Consider the following 26,228-nt stretch of genomic DNA (forward strand, 5'->3'; position numbering starts at 1 on the left):
AAGTGTTTAGAACCGTACAGCATGTGTCACTGTCCCAATACCGGTGGAGCTCACAGTATCTGGGTTGGACTGGGTTGGACTGGAGTCTATCTCCTGTTTCTGTAGAGTGAACCAGAACGGCCCATAGGGCAGGAGACCATCTCCTGTTTCTGTAGAGTGAACAAAAAGGCAAGCCACTCTGAAGGTGACCTGAGCTGACCTGGAGTCCATCTCCTGTTTTAGTGCATTGATAATGATAATAATTACATGTATAAAATGTGAAAGGAGGACAAATTAAATGCTGTATGAACATGTAAGCTAATGTATCCTGGACGTCATGCTATGTTACCTCTTCATGTGTCTTATTGTGATTTACGTGTTGAATAAACCATCTCACTATACACTGGCATCTTTCTCTGTGGAACTTGGTGGGCATTACTTTGTAAGTCACAGCAAACTATGTTTCATTTGTAAAAAATTCTGGGATTGGGATTTTAACCAGTTGAATGAAAGGGCAAAATGTATATTTCCACCTAAATAAACTTCCCCAAACATCATTATTTATCATGAGGAGGCTACAAACAATAACGGGTCGTGCTGCGTAGCTTTAGAAAGGGCTGGAAATCCCCTTCCTGGTTAAAATAGTTAGAAATGGCTGATGTACATTGTACAAATATTATGAAAATCATAGATTTTTTCAGATTCAACCAAACTGGGGCAATAGGGCTTGAAATGACGGATATTATTTCTAAATATAGTAACAATCAAATGATAAACGACTTACTAAAGTTTTCACATTTCTTATAACTAAAATAAACATGATCAAACTTAGTGACAGTACAATATTAGCGCATAACAAATTCTTCAGTGTTAATTCAACAGGCTTCTGAGTGGAACAGCGGTCTAAGGCACTGCTGTGTCACAACAGGCTGTGATTGGGAGTCCCATAGGGCGGCACACAATTGGCCCAGCATCGTCCGGGTTTGGCCGGTGTAGACCGTCATTGTAATTAAGTATTTGTTCTTCACATGAACCCTAACAGTGTTGCATTTAAAATTGGACCAGTGTCTTACGGTCCAAACTTTTGAGTGTTAAATTAACACTGTACTCAGTGCTGAGGCTGTTACACTTTGTCAGTGTTAGGGCATTAACACTTTCAGTGTCATGCAAGAACACCTCATGTAGTAGTTTTAACACCAGGAAGTCTTTATTGTTTACCCCAATGGAGTTCTACAATAACACCTTATATAGTAGTTTTAAACACCACATCAAGAGGTCCGTATTTCTTGACAAGGTCAATGTTGAGTTAAGGACATTACAAACTACACTCACAAGTCTTTATTGCTACATGCTCTTATGTAAACATTTAAGACATCAGAACCAGCAGCAGACATTATAACATGTAAATTAGCGCAAGCATAGACCAGTTAAAATGATACTGCCTCTCACGGGTGGCCAAAAATAACAATTTGAAAGCCATGCCCCCAATAAGGCACACCTCGAGTATAATTTCCCGGTGTGCATTGCCTTTTCCAGTGAATTGTAGAGTTACCACTGATCTGTATGTGTCAGTGATAGTGATAGAGACATGTATGTTGAATTTGCTAATGTTCAGTCCTGTGGACTTCACCAAGGGAGTTCCTAATGTAGGCAAATGTTATCAATAAAATGTAACCGTTAATGATAATACATCACATACACTGAGTGTACAAAATATTAAGAACACCTACTCTTTCCATGACAAATCACATCAAATCAATTCACATTTTATTTATTACATACACATGGTTAGTGCTAAATACGGCTGCTAGAATCCTGACTAGAACCAAAACATTTGATCATATTACTCCAGTAATAGCCTCCATACACTGGCTTCCTGTTAAGGCAAGGGCTGATTTCAAGATTTTACTGCTAACCTACAAAGCGGGTTGAGTGGGTTGAGTCACTGATGTGATCTTCCTGTCTGGGTTGGCACCCCCCCTTGGGTTGTGCCGTGGCGGAGGTCTTTGTGGGCTATACTCGGCCTTGTCTCTGGATGGTAAGTTGGTGGTTGAAGATATCCCTCTAGTGGTGTAGGGGCTGTCCTTTGGCAAAGTGGGTGGGGTTATATCCTTCCTGTTTGGCCCTCTCCTGTCCGGGGGTGTCCTCGGATGGGGCCACAGTGTCTCCTGACCCCTCCTGTCTCAGCCTCCAGTTATGTTGCAGTAGTTTATGTGTCGTGGGGCTAGGGTCTGTTTGTTATATCTGGAGTACTTCTCCTGTCCTATCCGGTGTCCTGTGTGAATTTAAGTATGCTCTCTCTAATTCTCTCTTTCTTTCTCTCTCTCGGAGGACCTGAGCCCTAGGACCATGCCTCAGGACTACCTGACATGATGACTCCTTGCTGTCCCCAGTTCACCTGGTCGTGCTGCTGCTCCAGTTTCAACTGTTCTGCCTGTGATTATTATTATTTGACCATGCTGGTCATTTATGAACATTTGAACATCTTGGCCATGTTCTGTTAAAATCTCCACCCGGCACAGCCAGAAGAGGACTGGCCACCCCACATAGCCTGGTTCCTCTCTAGGTTTCTTCCTAGGTTTTGGCTTTTCGAGGGAGTTTTTCCTAGCCACCGTGCTTCTACACCTGCATTGCTTGCTGTTTGGGGTTTTAGGCTGGGTTTCTGTACAGCACTTTGAGATATCAGCTGATGTACGAAGGGCTATATAATGATTTGATTTGATTTGACCCCAGACTGACCCCATACTGGATGCATTGTATGATAAACCGAGAGCAACTGGCGGAAATAGAGCTGAGCTGTCACGCCTTGGTCTTAGTATTGTGTGTTTTAGTTTATTAGTTAGTCAGACCAGGGTGTGACATGGGGTTATTATGTATTGTATTTCCGTATTGGGGTTTGTAGTGTTTGGGTTGGTAGTTAATTAGGGGTGTGTGTGTGTTAATTAGGTTGGCTGCCTGAGGCGGTTCTCAATCAGAGTCAGGCGCTTCTCGTTGTCGCTGATTGGGAACCGTATTTAGGTAGCCTAATTTCGCTTTGCATTTCGTGGGTGATTGTCCCTGTCTCTGTGTTAGTTTCACCAGTCAGGCTGTATTAGGTTTCGTTCTGTTTGTTTTTTTTTTTGTATTTATTTAGTTATTCGTGTTAGTTCGTTCGTTTTGTCTTTAAATAAACATGAGTAACTTACACGCTGCATTTCGGTCCGACTCTCCTTCAACAACAAAAGAACGCCGTTACATGAGCACAGAACTCAGATCTACTGCAGCAGGTAACTTTGATTGTAAACTACATCAACCCACATTCAGCGTGCTCACACCTGCTGGCAAAACTATGTGGAGATATGGGATCAGAGCAGTGGCAATTTTAGCATGTATATCTTGGTGCTCCCCCCCCCAAAAAAATGTGGGATGCATGCCAGCACAGCCTCTACACCACAAAACACTAAACAGTACATGAATTGCACTTCAACGGTGACCAACGGTGCCCACAAACTGTTAGGGCCAACACCTTACCACTGTTACACCTGGTTATCAGCAGAGTCCCATCAGCAGAGTCCCAACACCTTACCACTGTTACACCTGGTTATCAACAGAGTCCCATCAGCAGAGTCCCAACACCTTACCACTGTTACACCTGGTTATCAACAGAGTCCCATCAGCAGAGTCCCAACACCTTACCACTGTTACACCTGGTTATCAACAGAGTCCCAACACCTTACCACTGTTACACCTGGTTATCAGCAGAGTCCCATCAGCAGAGTCCCAACACCTTACCACTGTTACACCTGGTTATCAACAGAGTCCCAACACCTTACCACTGTTACACCTGGTTATCAACAGAGTCCCAACACCTTACCACTGCTACACCTGGCTATCAGCAGAGTCCCAACACCTTACCACTGCTACACCTGGCTATCAGCAGACTCCCAACACCTTACCACTGTTACACCTGGTTATCAGCAGAGTCCCAACACCTTACCACTGTTACGCCTGGTTATCAACAGACTCCCAACACCTTACCACTGTTACACCTGGTTATCAACAGACTCCCAACACCTTACCACTGTTACACCTGGTTATCAGCAGAGTCCCAACACCTTACCACTGTTACGCCTGGTTATCAACAGACTCCCAACACCTTACCACTGTTACACCTGGTTATCAACAGACTCCCAACACCTTACCACTGTTACACCTGGTTATCAGCAGAGTCCCAACACCTTACCACTGCTACACCTGGTTATCAGCAGAGTCCCAACACCTTACCACTGTTACACCTGGTTATCAGCAGACTCCCAACACCTTACCACTGTTACACCTAGTTATCAGCAGAGTCCCAACACCTTACCACTGTTACACCTGGTTATCAGCAGACTCCCAACACCTTACCACTGTTACACCTAGTTATCAACAAAGTCCCAACACCTTACCACTGTTACACCTGGTTATCAACAGACTCCCAACACCTTACCACTGTTACACCTGGTTATCAACAGAGTCCCAGGTCAGAGTTATAACTCAACTACATCTTTAATAATAAGAGCTTTGCAATAGCAATGACTTTCAACAATTCAACGTTTTCTAATGATCAGTTGAGAGTGGCAACACAATTTTTTATTTTTTTTATTTTTTTATTTCACCTTTATTTAACCAGTAGTCAAGTTGAGAACAAGTTCTCATTTACAATTGCGACCTGACCAGGTGACTAGGCCCCAGGTGACTGAGCCCCAGGTGACTGAGCCCCCAGGTGACTGAGCCCCAGGTGACTCTGAGCCCCAGGTGACTGAGCCCCCAGGTGACTGAGCCCCCAGGTGACTGAGCCCCAGGTGACTGAGCCCCCAGGTGACTGAGCCCCAGGTGACTCTGAGCCCCAGGTGACTGAGCCCCCAGGTGACTGAGCCCCAGGTGACTGAACCCCAGGTTACTAGGCCCCAGGTGACTGAGCCCCAGGTGACTGAGCCCCCAGGTGACTGAGCCCCAGGTGACTCTGAGCCCCAGGTGACTGAGCCCCCAGGTGACTGAGCCCCAGGTGACTGAACCCCAGGTGACTGAGCCCCAGGTGACTGAGCCCCCAGGTGACTGAGCCCCCAGGTGACTGAGCCCCAGGTGACTGAGCCCCCAGGTGACTGAGCCCCAGGTGACTGAGCCCCCAGGTGACTGAACCCCAGGTGACTGAGCCCCAGGTGACTGAGCCCCCAGGTGACTGAGCCCCAGGTGACTGAGCCCCCAGGTGACTGAGCCCCAGGTGACTGAGCCCCAGATGACTGAGCCCCCAGGTGACTGAGCTCCCAGGTGACTGAGCCCCAGGTGACTGAGCCCCCAGGTGACTGAGCCCCCAGGTGACTGAGCCCCCAGGTGACGAGGCCCCAGGTGACTAGCCCCCAGGTGACTAGGCCCCAGGTGACTGAGCCCCAGGTGACTGAGCCCCAGGTGACTGAGCCCCCAGGTGACTGAGCCCCCAGGTGACTGAGCCCCCAGGTGACGAGGCCCCAGGTGACTAGCCCCCAGGTGACTGAGCCCCCAGGTGACTGAGCCCCCAGGTGACTGAGCCCCCAGGTGACTGAGCCCCAGGTGACTGAGCCCCCAGGTGACTGAGCCCCAGGTGACTGAGCCCCCAGGTGACTGAGCCCCCAGGTGACTGAGCCCCAGGTGACTGAGCCCCCAGGTGACGAGGCCCCAGGTGACTAGCCCCCAGGTGACTGAGCCCCAGGTGACTGAGCCCCCAGGTGACTGAACCCCCAGGTGACTGAGCCCCAGGTGACTGAGCCCCAGGTGACTGAGCCCCCAGGTGACTGAGCCCCCAGGTGACTGAGCCCCCAGGTGACTGAGCCCCAGGTTACTGAGCCTCATTCAGCCTCATTTACTGCCTTTAAAAAAAACATAGCAGATATGACTGACTTGCTTAAACAAATGTGGTTTCTACTGACAATTGAGATGTACAAACTATGGCAAAAGCCTACGACAAGCGGATAAGAGGCAATCCGAAATTTCGATGAAGACATTAATGAGCGAGCGATGACGGACGTAGTCAATATAACTATTTGTTCAGCACTTTGAAATGTACAGCGATAGCACAAAGAGCAAGAAGGTAGAAGACATCAAGACATCACGCAAAGCAGCCACAACTGTCATTAAGAGTGTCCACGATTGAGTCTCTGAATGAAGAAACTTGAGATAAAACGGTCCAGTTTGAGTGTGCAGCGAACGAGCTGCAGTGAACTGAAAAGACGAGCAACCCAGGGTTGTTAACTCCAAGACTGGGGGTTATTTTACAGAGTGAATTTAATTCCTGAATCAACACTATAAATGTTACACTGAAAAATCAACACGGGGCAATTTGCTGTGTAGAGAGAAAAGTGCATAAACGTGAATTCCATTCCATTTACCCGCTTAACTCGGGTGGGAATTCCCCACTATGTGCCAACAGGATGTACTCTGTCAATCTAACCTGTATGCTAAATGCACGGAGAAATCAAATCAAATCAAACTTTATTTGTCATATACACATGGTTAGCAGATGTTAATGCGAGTGTAGCGAAATGCTTGTGTTTCTAGTTCCGACAATGCAGTAATAACCAACAAGTAATCTAACTAACTATTCCTAAACTACTGTCTTATACACAGTGTAAGGGGATAAAGAATATGTACATAAGGATATATGAATGAGTGATGGTACAGAGCAGCATAGGCAAGATACTGAAAGAACGAGCTGTTCATAACCCCGTATGACAATAATATACCATATAAAAACCTAGTGGTCAGCTGAAAAACGAATCAAATGAAAAGTCGTTCATTCCAGAATTTGGTTGTACTTTTATTACGATGTTGATAAAAACACAAGTCATCCCACTGTCAGACAGATAAAGCAACAGAAACACTATCTTCTTCTGCTTCTTCTGTGTGTCCATTACATTCAGATCAGGAGGGTCTCCAGGTAAACAAACAACAACAACAACAACAACAAACATGATTGTGAGGTCACTTCCCAAATGGCTCCCGATTCCCGTCTTTTGAGAAGATCACATCAGCACTATAAAGGGAACAGGGTGTCTTTTGAGAAGATCACATCAGCACTATAAAGGGAACAGGGTGTCTTTTGAGAAGATCACATCAGCACTATAAAGGGAACAGGGTGTCTTTTGAGAAGATCACATCAGCACTATAAAGGGAACAGGGTGTCTTTTGAGAAGATCACATCAGCACTATAAAGGGAACAGGGTGCCTTTTGAGAAGCACAGCTAATCAGTATTCTGAATCTCAGACGTGTCCTAGGCCAGTTTGAGCAGTTCTGTAACCATGACGCCCACCCCGTCAAACACCTCATGTATGGGAGCGTTACACATGAAGGCGGAGGAGGTGACCAGCTTGTTCTTCACATCGATGTGGACCTCCCCCACTTTCTTATTCACATGTTTACAGCCCAGCTCCTTCATGGAAGTTGCCGTCTGGGCATGGGGCCATCTAGTGGCAGGAGGGAGAAGAAAAGCAGCAGGGTTAAAAACATACTGCTTTGTTCTGTTAAAACATATCAGCACACACACACACACACACACACCTGAGACATTGTAACTCACCTCTCACACTCCTTGTCCTGTCCCACGGTGATCTCACACCCCGGCAGGACCTTAGCAGCTAGGACAGGGGAGATGCAGCACATAGCCAGGGGCTTGCCTGCAGCGTGGAACCCCTTAATCAGCTTCTCTACTTGGGGTTGAACCGTGAACTCCTTCCCCTTCACAGCCCAGTCAGACAGATTTTTAGCCACGCCAAAACCACCTGCAAAACACAACACAGTTCAGTTGAGAGGAGCACCGTGGAGACCAGTGGTTTTGTTTTGTTTGGGGTTGGTGGGAGTAGAATGATTGAAATGAAGTCATAGTGAAAGAGTGATGATATAGTAACAGAGATATAGCAAAAAGGATAGATGATATAGTAACAGAGATACAGAATAAAGGAGAGATGATATAGTAACAGAGATATATAGCATAAAGGAGAGATGATATAGTAACAAAGATATAGAATAAAGGAGAGATGATATAGACACAGAGATAAATAGAATAAAGGAGAGATGATATAGTAACAAAGATATAGAATAAAGGAGAGATGATATAGACACAGAGATAAATAGAATAAAGGAGAGATGATATAGTAACAGAGATATAGAATAAAGGAGAGATGATATAGTAACAGAGATATAGATTAAAGGAGAGATGATATAGTAACAGAGATATAGAATAAAGGAGAGATGATATATACACAGAGATATAGAATAAAGGAGAGATGATATAGTAACAGAGATATAGAATAAAGGAGAGAAGATATAGACACAGAGATATAGCTTAAAGGGGAGATGATATAGTAACAGAGATATAGAATAAAGGAGAGATGATATAGTAACAGAGATATAGAATAAAGGAGAGATGATATAGAAACAGAGATATAGCATAAAGGAGAGATGATATAGTAACAGAGATATAGAATAAAGGAGAGATGATATAGTAACAGAGATATAGCATAAAGGAGAGATGATATAGTAACAGAGATATAGAATAAAGGAGAGGTGATATAGTAACAGAGATATAGAATAAAGGAGAGATGATATAGTAACAGAGATATAGAATAAATGAGAGATGATATAGTAACAGAGATATAGAATAAAGGAGAGATGATATAGTAACATAGACATAGAATAAGGGAGAGATGATATAGTAACACAGATATAGAATAAAGGAGAGATGATATAGTAACAGAGATATAGAATAAGGGACAGATGATATAGTAACAGAGATATAGAATAAAGGAGAGATGATATAGTAACAGAGATATAGAATTAAGGAGAGATGATATAGACACAGAGATATAGAATAAAGGAGAGATGATATAGTAACAGAGATATAGAATAAAGGAGAGATGATATAGTAACAGATATAGAATAAAGGAGAGATGATATAGTAACAGAGATATAGAATAAAGGAGAGATGATATAGTAACAGAGATATAGAATAAAGGAGAGATGATATAGTAACAGAGATATAGAATAAAGGAGAGATGATATAGTAACAGAGATATAGAATAAAGGAGAGATGATATAGTAACAGAGACATAGAATAAAGGAGAGATGATATAGTAACAGAGATATAGAATAAAGGAGAGATGATATAGTAACAGAGATATAGAATAAAGGAGAGATGATATAGTAACAGAGATATAGAATAAAGGATAGATGCTATAGTAACAGAGATATAGAATAAAGGATAGATGATATAGTAACAGAGGTATAGAATAAAGGAGAGATGATATAGTAACAGAGATATAGAATATATAGTGCTGGTGCTAGATGAAGGAGTAATGCTCACCTGGGATAACGAGGGCGTGGAAGGCGGTGATCTCTAGCTTGGCAAGGTCAGACACATCGCCGGGCGATTCGAGCACTCTCCTCTAGGACGTTGCGTGTCTCAGCCGTGGGTTTCCCCTCACAGTGGTTCACTACATGCATTTGGTCCACGTTGGGGGCAAACATCTGGACCTGGGAGAGGGAAGGGGAGAGGAAGGTGAGGAAAAGAGAGGAGGAGTGAGGAGAGGGAGGAGGGGGAGGAGAGGAGGGGGAGGAGAGGGGGAGGAGAAGAGAGGAGGAGTGAGGAGAGGGGAGGAGGGGTTAGGAGAGGAGGTGAGAGGAAGGAGGAGGGGGAGGAGAAGAGAGGAGAGGATGGGGAGGTCGGAGGAGGGTGGAGGAGAGGATAGACCACCCTTACCTTTTGCCCTAACCCTAATGTAGACCACCCTTACCTTAGCCCCTAACCCTAATGTAGACCACCCTTACCTTAGGCCCTAACCCTAATGTAGACCACCCTTACCTTAGGCCCTAGCCCTAATATAGACCACCCTTACCTTAGGCCCTAACCCTAATGTAGACCACCCAAACCTTAGGCCCTAACCCTAATGTAGACCACCCTTACCTTAGCCCCTAACCCTAATGTAGACCACCCTTTCCTTAGGCCCTAACCCTAATGTAGACCACCCTAATGTAGACCACCCTTACCTTAGGCCCTAGCCCTAATATAGACCACCCTTACCTTAGGCCCTAACCCTAATGTAGACCACCCAAACCTTAGGCCCTAACCCTAATGTAGACCACCCTTATCTTAGCCCCTAACCCTAATGTAGACCACCACCCTTTCCTTAGGCCCTAACCCTAATGTAGGCCACCCTTTCCTTAGGCCCTAACCCTAATGTAGACCACCCTGACCTTAGGCCCTAACCCTAATGTAGACCACCCTTACCTTAGGCCCTAATCCTAATGTAGACTACCCTTACCTTAGGCCCTAACCCTAATGTAGACCACCCTTACCTTAGCTCCAGCCCTGCTGAGGTGAACCAGTACAGCTGACGCCTCGTGGACCTCAGTCCCATCATAGACTCCACACCCTGACAGAATTACGGCTACACACTTCACCATGGCTCCTGCAACACACACACACACACACACACACACACACACACACACACACACACACACACACACACACACACACACACACACACACCATATGGTCTGGAGTTAGACCAGAACAACAGAATGGAGACAGAAATAGCACTAACAAAAAGAAAAAAAAAAGTTTGATTAAACTTTTCCATAGACTGTGTCTCAAACAACACAGGAAACACCCACTCTCTCTCTCTCTCTCTCTCTCTCTCTCTCTCTCTCTCTCTCTCTCTCTCTCTCTCTCTCTCTCTCTCTCTCTCCCCCTCTCTCTCTCTCTCCCTCTCTCTCTCTCTCTCTCTCTCTCTCTCTCTCTCTCCCTCTCTCTCTCTCTCTCTCTCTCTCTCTCTCTCTCTCTCTCTCTCTCTCTCTCTCTCTCTCTCTCTCTCTCTCTCCCTCTCTCTCTCTCTCTCTCTCTCTCTCTCTCTCTCTCTCTCTCTCTCTCTCTCTCTCTCTCTCTCTCTCTCTCTCTCTCTCTCTCTCTCTCTCTCTCTCTCTCTCTCTCTCTCTCTCTCTCTCTCTTTCTTTATCTCTCTTCCTCCCCCTTCCCGCGCTCTATCTCTTTCTCTCTCTGTCTCTCTCTCTTTCTTTATCTCTCTCTCTCTCTCTCTCTCTCTCTCTCTCTCTCTCTCTCTCTCTCTCTCTCTCTCTTTTCTTTATCTCTCTTCCTTCCCCTTCCCGCGCTCTATCTCTTTCTCTCTCTGTCTCTCTCTCTTTCTTTATCTCTCTCTCTCTCTCTCTCTTTCTTTATCTCTCTTCCTCCCCCTTCCCATGCTCTCTCTCTTTCTCTCTCTGTCTCTCTCTCTTTCTTTATCTCTCTCTCTCTCTCTCTCTCTCTCTCTCTCTCTCTCTCTCTCTTTCTTTATCTCTCTTCCTCCCCCTTCCCGTGCTCTCTCTCTTTCTCTCTCTGTCTCTCCCTCTTTCTTTATCTCTCTCTCTCTCTCTCTTTTTCTTTATCTCTCTTCCTCCCCCTTCCCCAACTCTCTCTCTCTTTCTGTATCTCTCTTCCTCCCCCTTCCCGCGCTCTCTCTCTTTCTCTCTCTGTTTCCCTCCCTCACTCCCTTTCTTTCTCTGTCTCTCTCCTCCCCCCTTCTTCCCTCCCTCTCTCTCTCTATGTTTCTAGTCAACAACACCTGGTCGAGGCAGACAGAAACAGGAACTGGAGTGGAGGGAGAGTAGAGTCGGTGTAAAGGAACAGAAAGCACAGAGATTTAGATAAGCATCAGTTCACCGATCATTATAAATATTGTAAATGTTGCAATTCTCCATGAAAGTACTACTGTTGTGTTGCGTATAAAAGACGAAGAGCGTTACCACATTTCCATTCTAAAACCACAATGTTCACCTGGCGCCACATTTACAACTCTAAATACAACATGAATACTAACGGAATAGGGAAGGAGACTACTAGTTTACTAGCAGCAGTAGCAGTTCTCTCACCTTGTAAAGGTACACTACTGTAGTATATGGTCTGTTCCGTCTGTGGCGTCTTCTCCTACCTGCTGTCTCCTGTTGCAGTGAAACTGGAATCCTACTGGCTTTATACCCTTCCTGCCCAGGCTGCCCTGGCCCCGCCCACGGAGGTGTGGTCTGGGTTACAGCTTTACATAGAAGGCTGAAGGGCTGTGTGTCTGTACGGTGAGGTCATGACGGGACTGATGCAGGGAGGGGAAAGGGAAACTGCTGCTGCCTTCCTCTGTTTGGCCAATGTTAAATCTGCTTAGTCATTCTGACACCTCTAAGACACTGGATGGATGGATGGATGGATGGATGGATGGATGGATGGATGGATGGACAGTGTATATTATCAGTCTACAAAATAATGTATTTATTCTAGACTAAGACTACAATAAACACAGTTTGTATTTACAGACAGGTGTACCATATCTCAGTCATAGTCAGCTCGGTGGGCCATTTCTCAGTCATAGTCAGCTCGGTGGGCCATTTCTCAGTCATAGTCAGCTCGGTGGGCCATTTCTCAGTCATAGTCAGCTCGGTGGGCCATATCTCAGTCATAGTCAGCTAGGTGGGCCATATCTCAGTCATAGTCAGCTAGGTGGGCTATATCTCAGTCATAGTCAGCAAGGTGGGCCATATCTCAGTCATAGTCAGCTCGGTGGGCCATTTCTCAGTCATAGTCAGCTAGGTGGGCCAAATCTCAGTCATAGTCAGCTAGGTGGGCCATATCTCAGTCATTGTCAGCTAGGTGTGTTATATCTCAGTCATAGTCAGCTAGGTGTAGCATATCTCAGTCATAGTCAGCTCGTTGGCCCATATCTCAGTCATAGTCAGCTAGGTGGCCCATATCTCAGTCATAGTCAGCTAGGTGGCCCATATCTCAGTCATAGTCAGCTAGGTGGGCATATCTCAGTCATAGTCAGCTAGGTGGGCCATATCTCAGTCATAGTCAGCTAGGTGGGCCATATCTCAGTCATAGTCAGCTAGGTGGGCCATATCTCAGTCATAGTCAGCTAGGTGGCCCATATCTCAGTCATAGTCAGCTAGGTGGGCTATATCTCAGTCATAGTCAGCTAGGTGGGCCATATCTCAGTCATAGTCAGCTAGGTGGGCCATATCTCAGTCATAGTCAGCTAGGTGGCACATATCTTAGTCATAGTCAGCAAGGTGTGTCATATCTTAGTCATAGTCAGCTAGGTGGGCCATATCTCAGTCAGAGTCAGGTAGTCGGGCCATATCTCAGTCAAGGTGGCCCATATCTTAGTCATAGTCAGCAAGGTGTGTCATATCTCAGTCATAGTCAGCTAGGTGGGCCATATCTCAGTCATAGTCAGCTAGGTGGGCCATATCTCAGTCATAGTCAGCTAGGTGGGCCATATCTCAGTCATAGTCAGCAAGGTGGGCCATATCTCAGTCATAGTCAGCTAGGTGGGCCATATCTCAGTCATAGTCAGCTAGGTGGGCCATATCTCAGTCATAGTCAGCTAGGTGGGCTATATCTCAGTCATCGTCAGCTAGGTGTGTTATATCTCAGTCATAGTCAGCTAGGTGTGTTATATCTCAGTCATATTCAGCTAGGTGGGCCATATCTCAGTCATAGTCAGCTAGGTGGGCTATATCTCAGTCATCGTCAGCTAGGTGTGTTATATCTCAGTCATCGTCAGCTAGGTGTGTTATATCTCAGTCATTGTCAGCTAGGTGTGTTATATCTCAGTCATAATCAGCTAGGTGTAGCATATCTCAGTCATAGTCAGCTCGTTGGCCCATATCTCAGTCATAGTCAGCTAGGTGTGTCATATCTCAGTCTTAGTCAGCTAGGTGGGCCATATCTCAGTCATAGTCAGCTAGGTGGGCCATATCTCAGTCATAGTCAGCTAGGTGGGCCATATCTCAGTCATAGTCAGCTAGGTGGGCCATATCTTAGTCATCGTCAGCTAGGTGGGCCATATCTCAGTCATAGTCAGCTAGGTGTGTCATATCTCAGTCATAGTCATTTAGGTGTGTCATATCTCAGTCATAGTCAGCTAGGTGGGCCATATCTCAGTTATAGACCTGACTGCCCTCGACCAGCACAAAAACATCCTGTGGCGGACTGCAATAGCATCGAATAGTCCCCGCGATATGCAACTGTTCAGGGAAGTCAGGAACCAATACACGCAGTCAGTCAGGAATGCTAAGGCCAGCTTCTTCAGGCAGAAATTTGCATCCTGTTGCTCCAACTCCAAAAAGTTCTGGGACACTGTGAAGTCCATGGAGAACAAGAGCACCTCCTCCCAGCTGCCCACTGCACTGAGGCTAGGTAACACGGTCACCACCGATAAATCCATGATTATCGCAAACTTCAACAAGCATTTCTCAACGGCTGGCCATGCCTTCCGCTTGGCTACTCCAAACTCGGCCAACAGCTCCGCCCCCCCCCCCGCAGCTACTCGCCCAAGCCTATCCAGGTTCTCCTTACCCAAATCCAGATAGCAGATGTTCTGAAAGAGCTGCAAAACCTGGACCCGTACAAATCAGCTGGGCTTGACAATCTGGACCCTCTATTTCTGAAACTATCCGCCGCCATTGTCGCAACCCCTATTACCAGCCTGTTCAACCTCTCTTTCATATCGTCTGAGATCCCCAAGGATTGAAAAGCTGCCGCAGTCATCCCCCTCTTCAAAGTGGGAGACACCCTGGACCCAAACTGTTACAGACCTATATCCATCCTGCCCTGCCTATCTAAGGTCTTCGAAAGCCAAATCAACAAACAGGTCACTGACCATCTCGAATCCCACCGTACCTTCTCCGCTGTGCAATCTGATTTCCGAGCCGGTCACGGGTGCACCTCAGCCACGCTCAAGGTATTTAACGATATCATAACCGCCATCAACAAAAGACAGTACTGTGCAGCCGTCTTCATCGACCTTGCCAAGGCTTTTGACTATGTCAATCACCATATTCTTATCGGCAGACTCAGTAGCCTCGGTTTTTCGGATGACTGCCTTGCCTGGTTCACCAACTACTTTGTAGACAGAGTTCAGTGTGTCAAATTGGAGGGCATGCTGTCCGGTCCTCTGGCAGTCTCTATGGGGGTGCCACAGGGTTTAATCCTCGGGCCGACTCTTTTCTCTGTATATATCAATGATGTTGCTCTTGCTGCGGGTGATTCATTGATCCACCTCTACGCAGACGACACCATTCTATATACATCCGGCCCGTCCTTGGACACTGTGCTATCTAACCTCCAAACGAGCTTCAATGCCATACAACACTCCTTTCGTGGCCTCCAACTGCTCTTAAACGCTAGTAAAACCAAATGCATGCTTTTCAACCGTTCGCTGCCTGCACCCGCACGCCTGACCAGCATCACCACCCTGGATGGTTCCGACCTTGAATATGTGGACATCTATAAGTACCTAGGTGTCTGGCTAGACTGTAAACTCTCCTTCCAGACTCATATCAAACATCTCCAATCGAAAATCAAATCTAGAGTCGGCTTACTATTCCGCAACAAAGCCTCCTTCACTCACGCCGCCAAACTTACACTAGTAAAACTGACTATCCTACCGATCCTCGAGTTCGGCGATGTCATCTACAAAATTGCCTCCAACACTCTACTCAGCAAACTGGATGCAGTTTATCACAGTGCCATCCGTTTTGTCACTAAAGCACCTTATACCACCCACCACTGTGACCTGTAAGCTCTAGTCGGCTGGCCCTCGCTACATATTCGTCGCCAGACCCACTGGCTCCAGGTCATCTACAAGTCCATGCTAGGTAAAGCTCCGCCTTATTTCAGTTCACTGGTCACGATGGCAACACCCATCCGTAGCACGCACTCCAGCAGGTGTATCTCACTGATCTTCCCTAAAGCCAACACCTCATTTGGCCGCCTTTCGTTCCAGTTCTCTGCTGCCTGTGACGAACGAATTACAAAAATCGCTGAAGTTGGAGACTTTTATCTCCCTCACCAACTTCAAACATCTGCATCTGAGCAGCTAACCGATCGCTGCAGCTGTACATAGTCCACCCATTTTTACCTACCTCATCCCCATACTGTTTTTATTTATTTACTTTTCTGCTCTTTCGCAAACCAATATCTCTACCTGTACATGACCATCTGATCATTTATCACTCCAGTGTTCATCTGCAAAATTGTAATTATTCGCCTACCTCCTCATGCCTTTTGCACACAATGTATATAGACTCCCTTTTTATTTCTACTGTGTTATTGACTTGTTAATTGTTTACTCCATGTGTAACTCTGTGTTGTCTGTTCACACTGCTATGCTTTATCTTGGCCAGGTCGCAGGTGCAAATGAGAACTTGTTCTCAACTAGCCTACCTGGTTAAATAAAGGTGAAAAAAATATACAAAAATAGTCAGCTAGGTGGGCCATATCTCAGTCATAGTCAGCTAGGTGTGTCAAGGGGGAGCGCCAACCCACTCAAGTGACGCACCCCTCCTAGGGACAGCATGGAAGATCTCCAGTAAGCCAGTGGACTCAGCCCCTGTAATAGGGTTAGAGGCAGAGAGGGGAACCGGACAGGCAGAGACAGCAAGGGCGGTTCGTTTCTCCAGTGCCTTTCCGTTCACCTTCACACTCCTGGGCCAGAGTACACTATATCATATGACCCCCTGAAGAGATGAGTCTTCAATAATGACTTAAAGTTTGAGACTGAATCTGCATCTTTCACATGGGTAGGCAGACCATTCCATAAAAATGGAGCTCTGTCAGAGAAAGCCCTGCCTCCAGCTGTTTGCTTTGAAATTCTCGTGACAGAAAGGAGGCCTGCGTCTTCTGATCATTGCCTACATGTACGGCAGGACCAAATCGGAAAGATCGGTAGGAACAAGCCCATGTAATGCTTTGTAGGTTAGCAGTAAAACCTTGAAATCAGCCCTAGCCTTAACAGGAAGCCAGTGTAGAGAGTACTGGAGTAATATGATCACATTTTTTGGTTCTAGTCAAGATTCTAGCAGCTGTGTTCACCACTAACTGAAGTTTATTTAGTGCTTTATCCGGGTAGCCGGAAAGTAGTTCATTGCAGTAGTCTAATCTTGAAGTGACAAGAGCATGGATAAATTTGATTTGTCAGTACTCACCATCTACAGAGACAAACTGAAATCTATTTTCCGATAGATAAGATCCACCCAGGTCAGAACTTGTCCGTGTAGACCATTTTGGGTTTCCAATCTCTCCAAAAGAATGTGGTGATCAATGGTATCAAAAGCAGCACTAAGGTCTAGGAGCACGAGAACAGATGCAGAGCCTCGGTCTGATGCCATTAAAAGGTAATTTACCATCTTCACAAGTGCCGTCTCAGTGCTATGATGGGGTCTAAAACCAGACTGAAGCATTTTGTATACATTGTTGGTCTTCAGGAAGGCAGTGAGTTGCTGCGCAAGAGCTTTTTCTAAACATTTTGAGAGGAATGGAAGATTTGATATAGGCCGATAGTTTTTAATATTTTCTGGGTCAAGGTTTGGCTTTTTCAAGAGAGACTTTTTTACTGCCACTTTTAGTGAGTTTGGTACACATCTGGTGAATAGAGAGACGTTTATTATGTTCAACATAGGAGGGCCAAGCACAGGAAGCAGCTCTTTCAGTAGTTTAGTTGGAATAGGGTCCAGTATGCAGCTTGAAGGTTTAGAGGCCATGATTATTTTCATCAATGTGTCAGTAGATATACACTGCTCAAAAAAATAAAGGGAACACTAAAATAACACATCCTAGATCTGAATGAATGAAATATTCTTATTAAATACGTTTTTCTTTACATAGTTGAATGTGCTGTCAACAAAATCACACAAAAATGATCAATGGAAATCTAATTTATCAACCCATGGAGGTCTGGATTTGGAGTCACACTCAAAATTAATGTGGAAAAGCACACTACGGGCTGATCCAACTTTGATGTAATGTCCTTAAAACAAGTCAAATTGAGGCTCAGTAGTGTGTGTGGCCTCCACTTGCCTGTATGACCTCCCTACAACGCCTGGGCATGCTCCTGATGAGGTGGCAGATGGTCTCCTGAGGGATCTCCTCCCAGACCTGGACTAAAGCATCCGCCAACTCCTGGACAGTGTGTGGTGCAACGTGGTGGTGGTGGATGGAGCGGGACATGATGTCCCAGATGTGCTCAATTGGATTCAGGTCTGGGGAACGGGAGGGCCAGTCCATAGCATCAATGCCTTCCTCTTGCAGGAACTGCTGACACACTCCAGCCACATGAGGTCTAGCATTGACTTGCATTAGAAGGAACCCAGGGCCAACCGCACCAGCATATGGTCTCACAAGGGGTCTGAGGATCTCATCTCGGTACCTAATGGCAGTCAGACTACCTCTGGTGAGCAAATGGAGGGCTGGACACTACGCTGACAGACACAGCAAACCTTCTTGCCACAGCTCGCATTGATGTGCCATCCTGGATGAACTGCACTACCTGAGCCACTTGTGTGGGTTGTAGACTCCATCTCATGCTACCACTAGAGTGAAAGCACCTCCAGCATTCAAAAGTGACCAAAACATCAGCCAGGAAGCATAGGAACTGAGAAGTGGTCTGTGGTCACCACCTGCAGAACCACTCCTTTATTGGGAGTGTCTTGCTAATTGCCTATAATTTCCACCTGTTGTCTATTCCATTTGCACAACAGCATGTGACATTTATTGTCAATCAGTGTTGCTTCCTAAGTGGACAGTTTGATTTCACAGAAGTGTGATTGACTTGGAGTTGTGTTGTTTAAGTGTTCCCTTAATTTTTTTGAGCAGTGTATATCCACCCCAAGATAAAATATATCCACCTCAAGATAGAATATATCTACCTCTAGATAGAATATATCCCCATCTGGATACATCTAGCTTCATATAGAATATATCAACCTCTAGATAGAATATATCCCCATCTGGATACATCTACCTTCATATAGAATATATCCACCTCCAGATAGAATATATCCACCTCTAGATAAAATATATCCACCTCTAGATAGAATATATACACCTCTAGATAGAATATATCAAACGATATATATATCTGCTTCTAGATAGAATATATCCACCTCCAGATAGAATATATAAACCTCTAGATAAAATATATCCACCTCTAGATAGAATATATCCACCTCCAGATAGAATATATCCACCCCTAGATAAAATATATCCACCTCTAGATATAATATACCCCCATCTAGATATATCTAGCTTTATGTAGAATATATCCACCTCTAGATATATCTACCTCTAGATAGAGTATATCCACCTCTAGATAGAATATATCCACATCTAGACAGAATATATCCACCTCTAGATAGAATATATCCACATCTGGATATATCCACCTTTATATAGAATATTTCCACCTCTAGATAGAATATATCCACCTCTAGACAGAATATTTCCACCTCTAGAATACATATTCCTCTATTAAGAAAATGTCCATCTTTAGATAGAATATGTCAACATCTAGATATATCCACCTCTAGACAGAAGATATCCACCTCTAGATAAAATATATCCACCTCTAGATAGAATATATCCACCTCTAGGTAGAATATATCCACCTCTAGATAGAATATATCCACCTCTAGATATAATATTTCCACCTCTAGATATAATATTTCCACCTCTAGATAGAATACATCCACCTCTAGATATAATATTTCCACCTCTAGACATATCTACCTCTATAATGAAAATGTCCACCTCTAGATAGAATGAATCAACCTTTAGATATAATGAATCAACCTTTAGATGTAATTAATCAACCTTTAGATGTAATTAATCAACCTTTAGATGTAATTAAGCAACCTTTAGATGTAATTAATCAACCTTTAGTTTTCATGAATCAACCTTTAGTTTTAATGAATCAACCTTTAGATGTAATTAATCAACCTTTAGATGTAATGAATCAACCTTTAGATGTAATTAATCAACCTTTAGTTTTAATGAATCAACCTTTAGATGTAATGAATCAACCTTTAGATGTAATTAATCAACCTTTAGATGAAATGAATCAACCTTTAGATGTAATTAATCAACCTTTAGATGTAATTAATCAACCTTTAGATGTAATTAATCAACCTTGAGATGTAATTAATCAACCTTTAGATGTAATTAATCAACCTTTAGATGTAATTAATCAACCTTTAGTTTTAATGAATCAACCTTTAGATGTAATGAATCAACCTTTAGTTTTAATGAATAAACCTTTACTTTTAATGAATCAACCTTTAGATGTAATTAATCAACCTTTAGATGTAATGAATCAACCTTTAGTTTTAATGAATCAACCTTTAGATGTAATGAATCAACCTTTAGTTTTAATGAATAAACCTTTACTTTTAATGAATCAACCTTTAGATGTAATTAATCAACCTTTAGATGTAATGAATCAACCTTTAGTTTTAATGAATCAACCTTTAGATGTAATGAATCAACCTTTAGTTTTAATGAATCAACCTTTAGTTTTAATGAATCAACCTTTAGTTTTAATGAATCAACCTTTAGATGTAATGAATCAACCTTTAGTTTTAATGAATCAACCTTTAGTTTTAATGAATCAACCTTTAGTTTTAATGAATCAACCTTTAGTTTTAATGAATCAACCTTTAGTTTTAATGAATCAACCTTTAGATGTAATGAATCAACCTTTAGATGTAATGAATCAACCTTTAGATGTAATGAATCAACCTTTAGATGTAATTAATCAACCTTTAGTTTTAATGAATAAACCTTTAGATGTAATTTGAATCTGATTTGCCTCATGAAAAATGTTTTAACCCCTACAATATATTTGAATTATAATCCACATAAGAATTCACATTGCTGCAGGGTTATTTTCCTAATGTTGCATATTGGTCAAATTGAGATCCTACATCTCTCGTCATGAGAATGGGTTTGACCTATAGACCTCGTGTGAAGAGAGCATGAATGCTGAACCGTCGATTAACCTTGCCAGTCATAAGTCTGATAACGTTGTTCTGTTTATTTGTTTCCTGTCACTTTGAAAGTATCATTGAATCAACATCAGAATGTATGTGGTGTTTCTATCATTTTTTATTGATAAATGCCTTGCCACACGATCTGACCAGCCACTGTAGCTTCCATGCCAATTCTTATCACCCATCGATGTCAGATCACCTGTTCTTCCCCTTTCCCCTTTGGGAATAACAACATCACAAGCTACTGTCAGTGTGTGTAGATAATTAGCATAAGGCATGTTTTAGATGTTTATTCAGTGTAGCAAAAAGGCACCTTTTGTCTCCCAGACTCAGCAGTGTCAGACAGCTCCCATCAGAACAGAATGTTCAACAAAGTTCAAGATCTCATCTAAACAAAAGAGACTATTTGTTCATCAGTTTTATTACATTTTGTTGTCTTGGGACTGAGTCCTTTGTCGTTGATCCTTCTAAAGGAGAGCAGTGGTGTTGACCTGATCTGACTCCTAAATGGCACCCTGTTACCTACAGTGGTTCCTCCATTAAAAGTTGTGTCATACTGCGGCACACCTTGCATGCTGCTGGAGCATTCTGTGGCACGTCATTAAATTGTCAGCCATTTTTTCTGTTACGCCAAGTTATTTCTAGTTTGACCACCAGAGGGCATCTTTTAGAAGCGTTTTATAGTATTCCGTATTGGAATTACCAGAGACTTTAAAACCTTTTTTGTGTTAACATCTTATGGCTGCAGGGGCAGTATTGAGTAGCTTGGATGAAAAGGTGCCCATTGTTAATGGCCAGCTCCTCAGTCTCAGTTGCTAGTATATGCATATTATTAGTTTCCAAAACTGTTACAGGAGGATTCTACATTGTTTCCCTTCATTAGACAACTGTGTTCCAATATTTCTGTAAATCAGCGATGCTTATTCCCGTAGTAATTTGTTATGGATCCATAACTAAATCAACATCTGCATTTTGAAACAATATTTTTTATCATAATTCTTTTAACGAAATGTGTATTTGTTTTTTAGGCTACTGTGAAGTCTACAATACATACTGTAGTAAACATGGGAAAGTGCCTAATTCCTTATATAAGGCAGAGCAGGCCATGTCTATAAGGCAAAGCAGGCCATGTCTATAAGGCAGAGCAGGCCATACAGAATGCGGGACACGTGAGAGACCTGTTGTATTTCATAGTTGTGATGTCTTCACTATTAATCTACAATATAGGAAATAGTAAAAATACAGAAAAATCCTGGAATGAGTAGGTGTGTCCAGATGTTCGACTGGTACTTGATTAATTCATTTAATCAATATGATGGTGTTTCTATTCCATGAAAAATGAAAAACCCTCTGGGTTTCTGTTAGGATGGAAAGGAAAATATGGCACTGTACAACGTGGCGGTCAGCAGTACAGTACCGGGGTATAGAGCTAAAGAATCCCTGTGTCGTGTGGACAAGAGATCGGGGTCCAAATCCCCAACGGGGTTGAAGACTCCTCATGCTTGTCAGAGTCCCCATGCTTGTCAGAGTCCCAATGCTTGTCAGAGTCCTCATGCTTGTCAGAGTCCTCATGCTTGTCAGAGTTCCCATGCTTGTCAGACTCCTCATGCTTGTCAGACTCCCCATGCTTGTCAGACTCCCCATGCTTGTCAGACTCCTCATGCTTGTCAGAGTCCCCATTCTTGTCAGAGTCCCCATGCTTGTCAGAGTCCCCATGCTTGTCAGAGTCCCAATGCTTGTCAGAGTCCCCATTCTTGTCAGAGTCCCCATGCTTGTCAGAGTCCCCATGCTTGTCAGAGTCCCAATGCTTGTCAGAGTCCCCATGCTTGTCAGAGTCCCAATGCTTGTCAGAGTCCCCATTCTTGTCAGAGTCCCCATGCTGTTCAGAGTCCTCATGCTTGTCAGAGTCCTCATGCTTGTCAGAGTCCTCATGCTTGTCAGAGTCCCCATTCTTGTCAGAGTCCCCATGCTGTTCAGAGTCCTCATGCTTGTCAGAGTCCTCATGCTTGTCAGAGTCCTCATGCTTGTCAGACTCCTCATGCTGTTCAGAGTCCTCATGCTTGTCAGACTCCTCATGCTTGTCAGAGTCCCAATGCTTGTCAGAGTCCTCATGCTTGTCAGACTCCTCATGCTTGTCAGAGTCCTCATGCTTGTCAGAGTCCTCATGCTTGTCAGACTCCTCATGCTTGTCAGAGTCCACATGCTTGTCAGAGTCCCCATGCTTGTCAGAGTCCCAATGCTTGTCAGAGTCCTCATGCTTGTCAGAGTCCTCATGCTTGTCAGAGTCCTCATGCTTGTCAGAGTCCCCATGCTTGTCAGAGTCCCAATGCTTGTCAGAGTCCTCATGCTTGTCAGAGTCCTCATGCTTGTCAGAGTTCCCATGCTTGTCAGACTCCCCATGCTTGTCAGACTCCTCATGCTTGTCAGACTCCCCATGCTTGTCAGACTCCCCATGCTTGTCAGACTCCTCATGCTTGTCAGAGTCCCCATTCTTGTCAGAGTCCCCATGCTTGTCAGAGTCCCCATGCTTGTCAGAGTCCCAATGCTTGTCAGAGTCCCCATTCTTGTCAGAGTCCCCATGCTTGTCAGAGTCCCCATGCTTGTCAGAGTCCTCATGCTTGTCAGACTCCTCATGCTTGTCAGAGTCCCCATGCTTGTCAGAGTCCCAATGCTTGTCAGAGTCCCCATGCTTGTCAGAGTCCCAATGCTTGTCAGAGTCCCCATGCTGTTCAGAGTCCTCATGCTTGTCAGAGTCCTCATGCTTGTCAGAGTCCTCATGCTTGTCAGAGTCCCCATTCTTGTCAGAGTCCCCATGCTGTTCAGAGTCCTCATGCTTGTCAGAGTCCTCATGCTTGTCAGACTCCTCATGCTTGTCAGAGTCCCAATGCTTGTCAGAGTCCTCATGCTTGTCAGACTCATCATGCTTGTCAGAGTCCTCATGCTTGTCAGAGTCCTCATGCTTGTCAGACTCCTCATGCTTGTCAGAGTCCACATGCTTGTCAGAGTCCCCATGCTTGTCAGAGTCCCAATGCTTGTCAGAGTCCTCATGCTTGTCAGAGTCCTCATGCTTGTCAGAGTCCTCATGCTTGTCAGAGTCCCCATGGTAGGCCAGTTGAGAACAAGTTTTCATTTAAATCTTTGACCAGGACAAGATAAAGCAAAGCAGTGCAACAAAAACAACAACACAGAGTTACACATGGAATAAACAAACTTACTGTCAATAACACAATATAAAAAAATCTATTTACAGTGTGTGCTAATTATGTAAGGGAATTCCCCCCTGAAATGGACAAAAATGAATGGGAAAACATTGGTATAGTACAAACCATGTACACGATGGACAATACCACCCAAATCGGCGTTGATTCATGCAAAATGTTTTGCAAATTCCATATGGCAATTGCCAGTTGTAACACTTCAAAAATCCAACAGGTGGCGTGTGTACTCCACTGTGGTTTTTCATATAGGAAATGGACCCCAAGTCAACATCCAAAAGCCAAATTTTGAAAAAATGAATTTTTTGTCAAAAACTTATCACCCCTTAAAAAAGTGCTTTCTGGACCGTTTTTCGAAATTCTTTTGCTTTTTTTTGTCAATTACACATGTGTAAGAACTGTATGAATATACTTTTGTCCAATTTTATTATCATCATTTTTTTTATTACTTGCGCATAAGGCACATGTTTTGTCAATTTGCAATATGATTTCATAGGAAGTCAAAAGTCAAAAGTCAAAAATTGCAACATTTCATGAAAAACTTCACACACCCCTAAAAAAGTGCTTCCTGGACCGTTTTTCGAAATTCTTTAGAATTTTGTGTCAATTACACAAGTATAAGAACTGTATCAACATACTTTAGTCATATTTTATTATCATAATTTTTTTTTTTTTTTTTTACTTGTGCATTAGGTATATGTTTTCTCCATTTGGAATATGATTTCATAGGAAGTCAAAAGTCAAAAATAGCTAAATTTTATAAAAAACTTCACACACCCTTAAAAAGTGGCATATGTTTTGTGGGGGCCAAATGTCATAAGAAATTTGACATGCTCAAAAATCCTGCAGAAATGCAAAATTGACTGGCCTGGTGAACTCGGGATGGCCGGGCAGTGATTGTTGTTCCTTTCCATACCTTAAGGGAACATTTCGACATTTTCCGTATGGTTAGTGAAAAAGTCCATATTGCAAATGTACCGTCCCTTACATACCTTAAGGGAACATTTTGACAATCACCGTATGGTTAGTGAGAAAGTCCCTATTGGAACTGTACGGTCCCTTACTAGACGTCCGAAAACATTTGTAAAATTCGGGGACGGTGTCGGGCCGAGCGGCAGGGCCAGACCTACCGGGAAGTCATCAAATGAACTTTGTCGGACATTCGGTTTTCGTTTAATAAAATAAACAAATTTTGGCCCATTTTTGCGCTATGCCGGAAGATCCCACAAGAGGGCATAAGCAATCATATTGCTATTGGACAAAACATCCCGAATCACGACGTGCCATATCTCGAAAACTGAAAATATTTCGAAGCCGAAACTTGGTGAGCGTAGGTTTGGCATAATGGGAAGATGGCCCCGAACAAGATGGCGTCTAGGCCTCAACGGTTTTTGAGTTATGGCCATATTTCTGGGATTAAAGGTCCAAAATGAAAATAGAGAAAAGATTTTTTCACTTCACGTCAAAGTCAAGGAGCCTCCGGTGTCAATAAAAAAAAAATCCATTTATCTATCGTCATTTAAGAGAAATCGTACGATGACCAGATCGTGATGTTCAGATATAGGTGTTTTTTTTTTCAACGGTTACAGATCCAGTTGCAGGGTGTTCATACGAATATTTTTAAAATGTGCTGCGGAGCTCTGCGACATTTCTGTGATTTTCTATGATTTTCTGAAATAACACACACTCACTAAACCCTCCGTAAATAACTCAGTTCTTAACGTAAAGACTTAAAACTCAGGATTCTGTAAAGGCATACCCCAATGAGGATATGAGTTTATTTATAGCTTCCTGTGCCAACCGGAAGTGCCATAATTGGTGTCTCAGGGGCTGTTTGGAAGGGTTAAAAAAATCAGATCTGTCCAAAACTTCATATGTGTGATTAGACAACCCCCATGAACTGTAAATCAGTCATTTTTCCCAACAGATGTCAAAGAAAAGCTCTCACACACACACACAGCAAGGATGGAGTGACAAAGCGTGGTGTTTAAAGACACAGAGAGCAGGCAATGGCATAAACATAATCCCAAGGCCGTGCCGAGTCCAACGAGGTGCCCCGCTTGACCGTAGCTCGCTCGGTCTGAGCGCAGCGACCATGAGAAAAATAGGCCCACAATGAAGCCTGCACCACAATGTCATTTGATTTTGGGTGACAGCGGCGGAACCGTTAGGTT

At 43.8% G+C, this 26,228-nt stretch overlaps 1 protein-coding gene and 1 pseudogene across 1 annotated transcript; both read right to left on the minus strand.

The window, feature by feature from the left end:
* Positions 1–6,769: 6,769 nt before the first annotated feature.
* On the minus strand, positions 6,770–12,004 carry LOC135545428 (glutamine amidotransferase-like class 1 domain-containing protein 3, mitochondrial; annotated as a pseudogene).
* A 10,264-nt stretch (positions 12,005–22,268) lies between these two features.
* LOC135545387 (protein starmaker-like) lies at positions 22,269–23,969 on the minus strand. Its single transcript, XM_064972994.1, has one exon. It carries the CDS (start codon positions 23,967–23,969, stop codon positions 22,269–22,271), a length of 1,701 nt encoding a protein of 566 aa, XP_064829066.1.
* Between the last annotated feature and the right edge of the window lie 2,259 nt (positions 23,970–26,228).

This window comes from Oncorhynchus masou, chromosome 9 (genome assembly GCF_036934945.1).
Source record: "Oncorhynchus masou masou isolate Uvic2021 chromosome 9, UVic_Omas_1.1, whole genome shotgun sequence".
Lineage (NCBI taxonomy): Eukaryota > Metazoa > Chordata > Actinopteri > Salmoniformes > Salmonidae > Oncorhynchus > Oncorhynchus masou.

Excerpts from the sequence above, each read along its gene's own strand:
- LOC135545387 (XM_064972994.1), bottom strand. The coding sequence starts at position 23,969 with ATGAAAACTTGTTCTCAACTGGCCTACCATGGGGACTCTGACAAGCAT.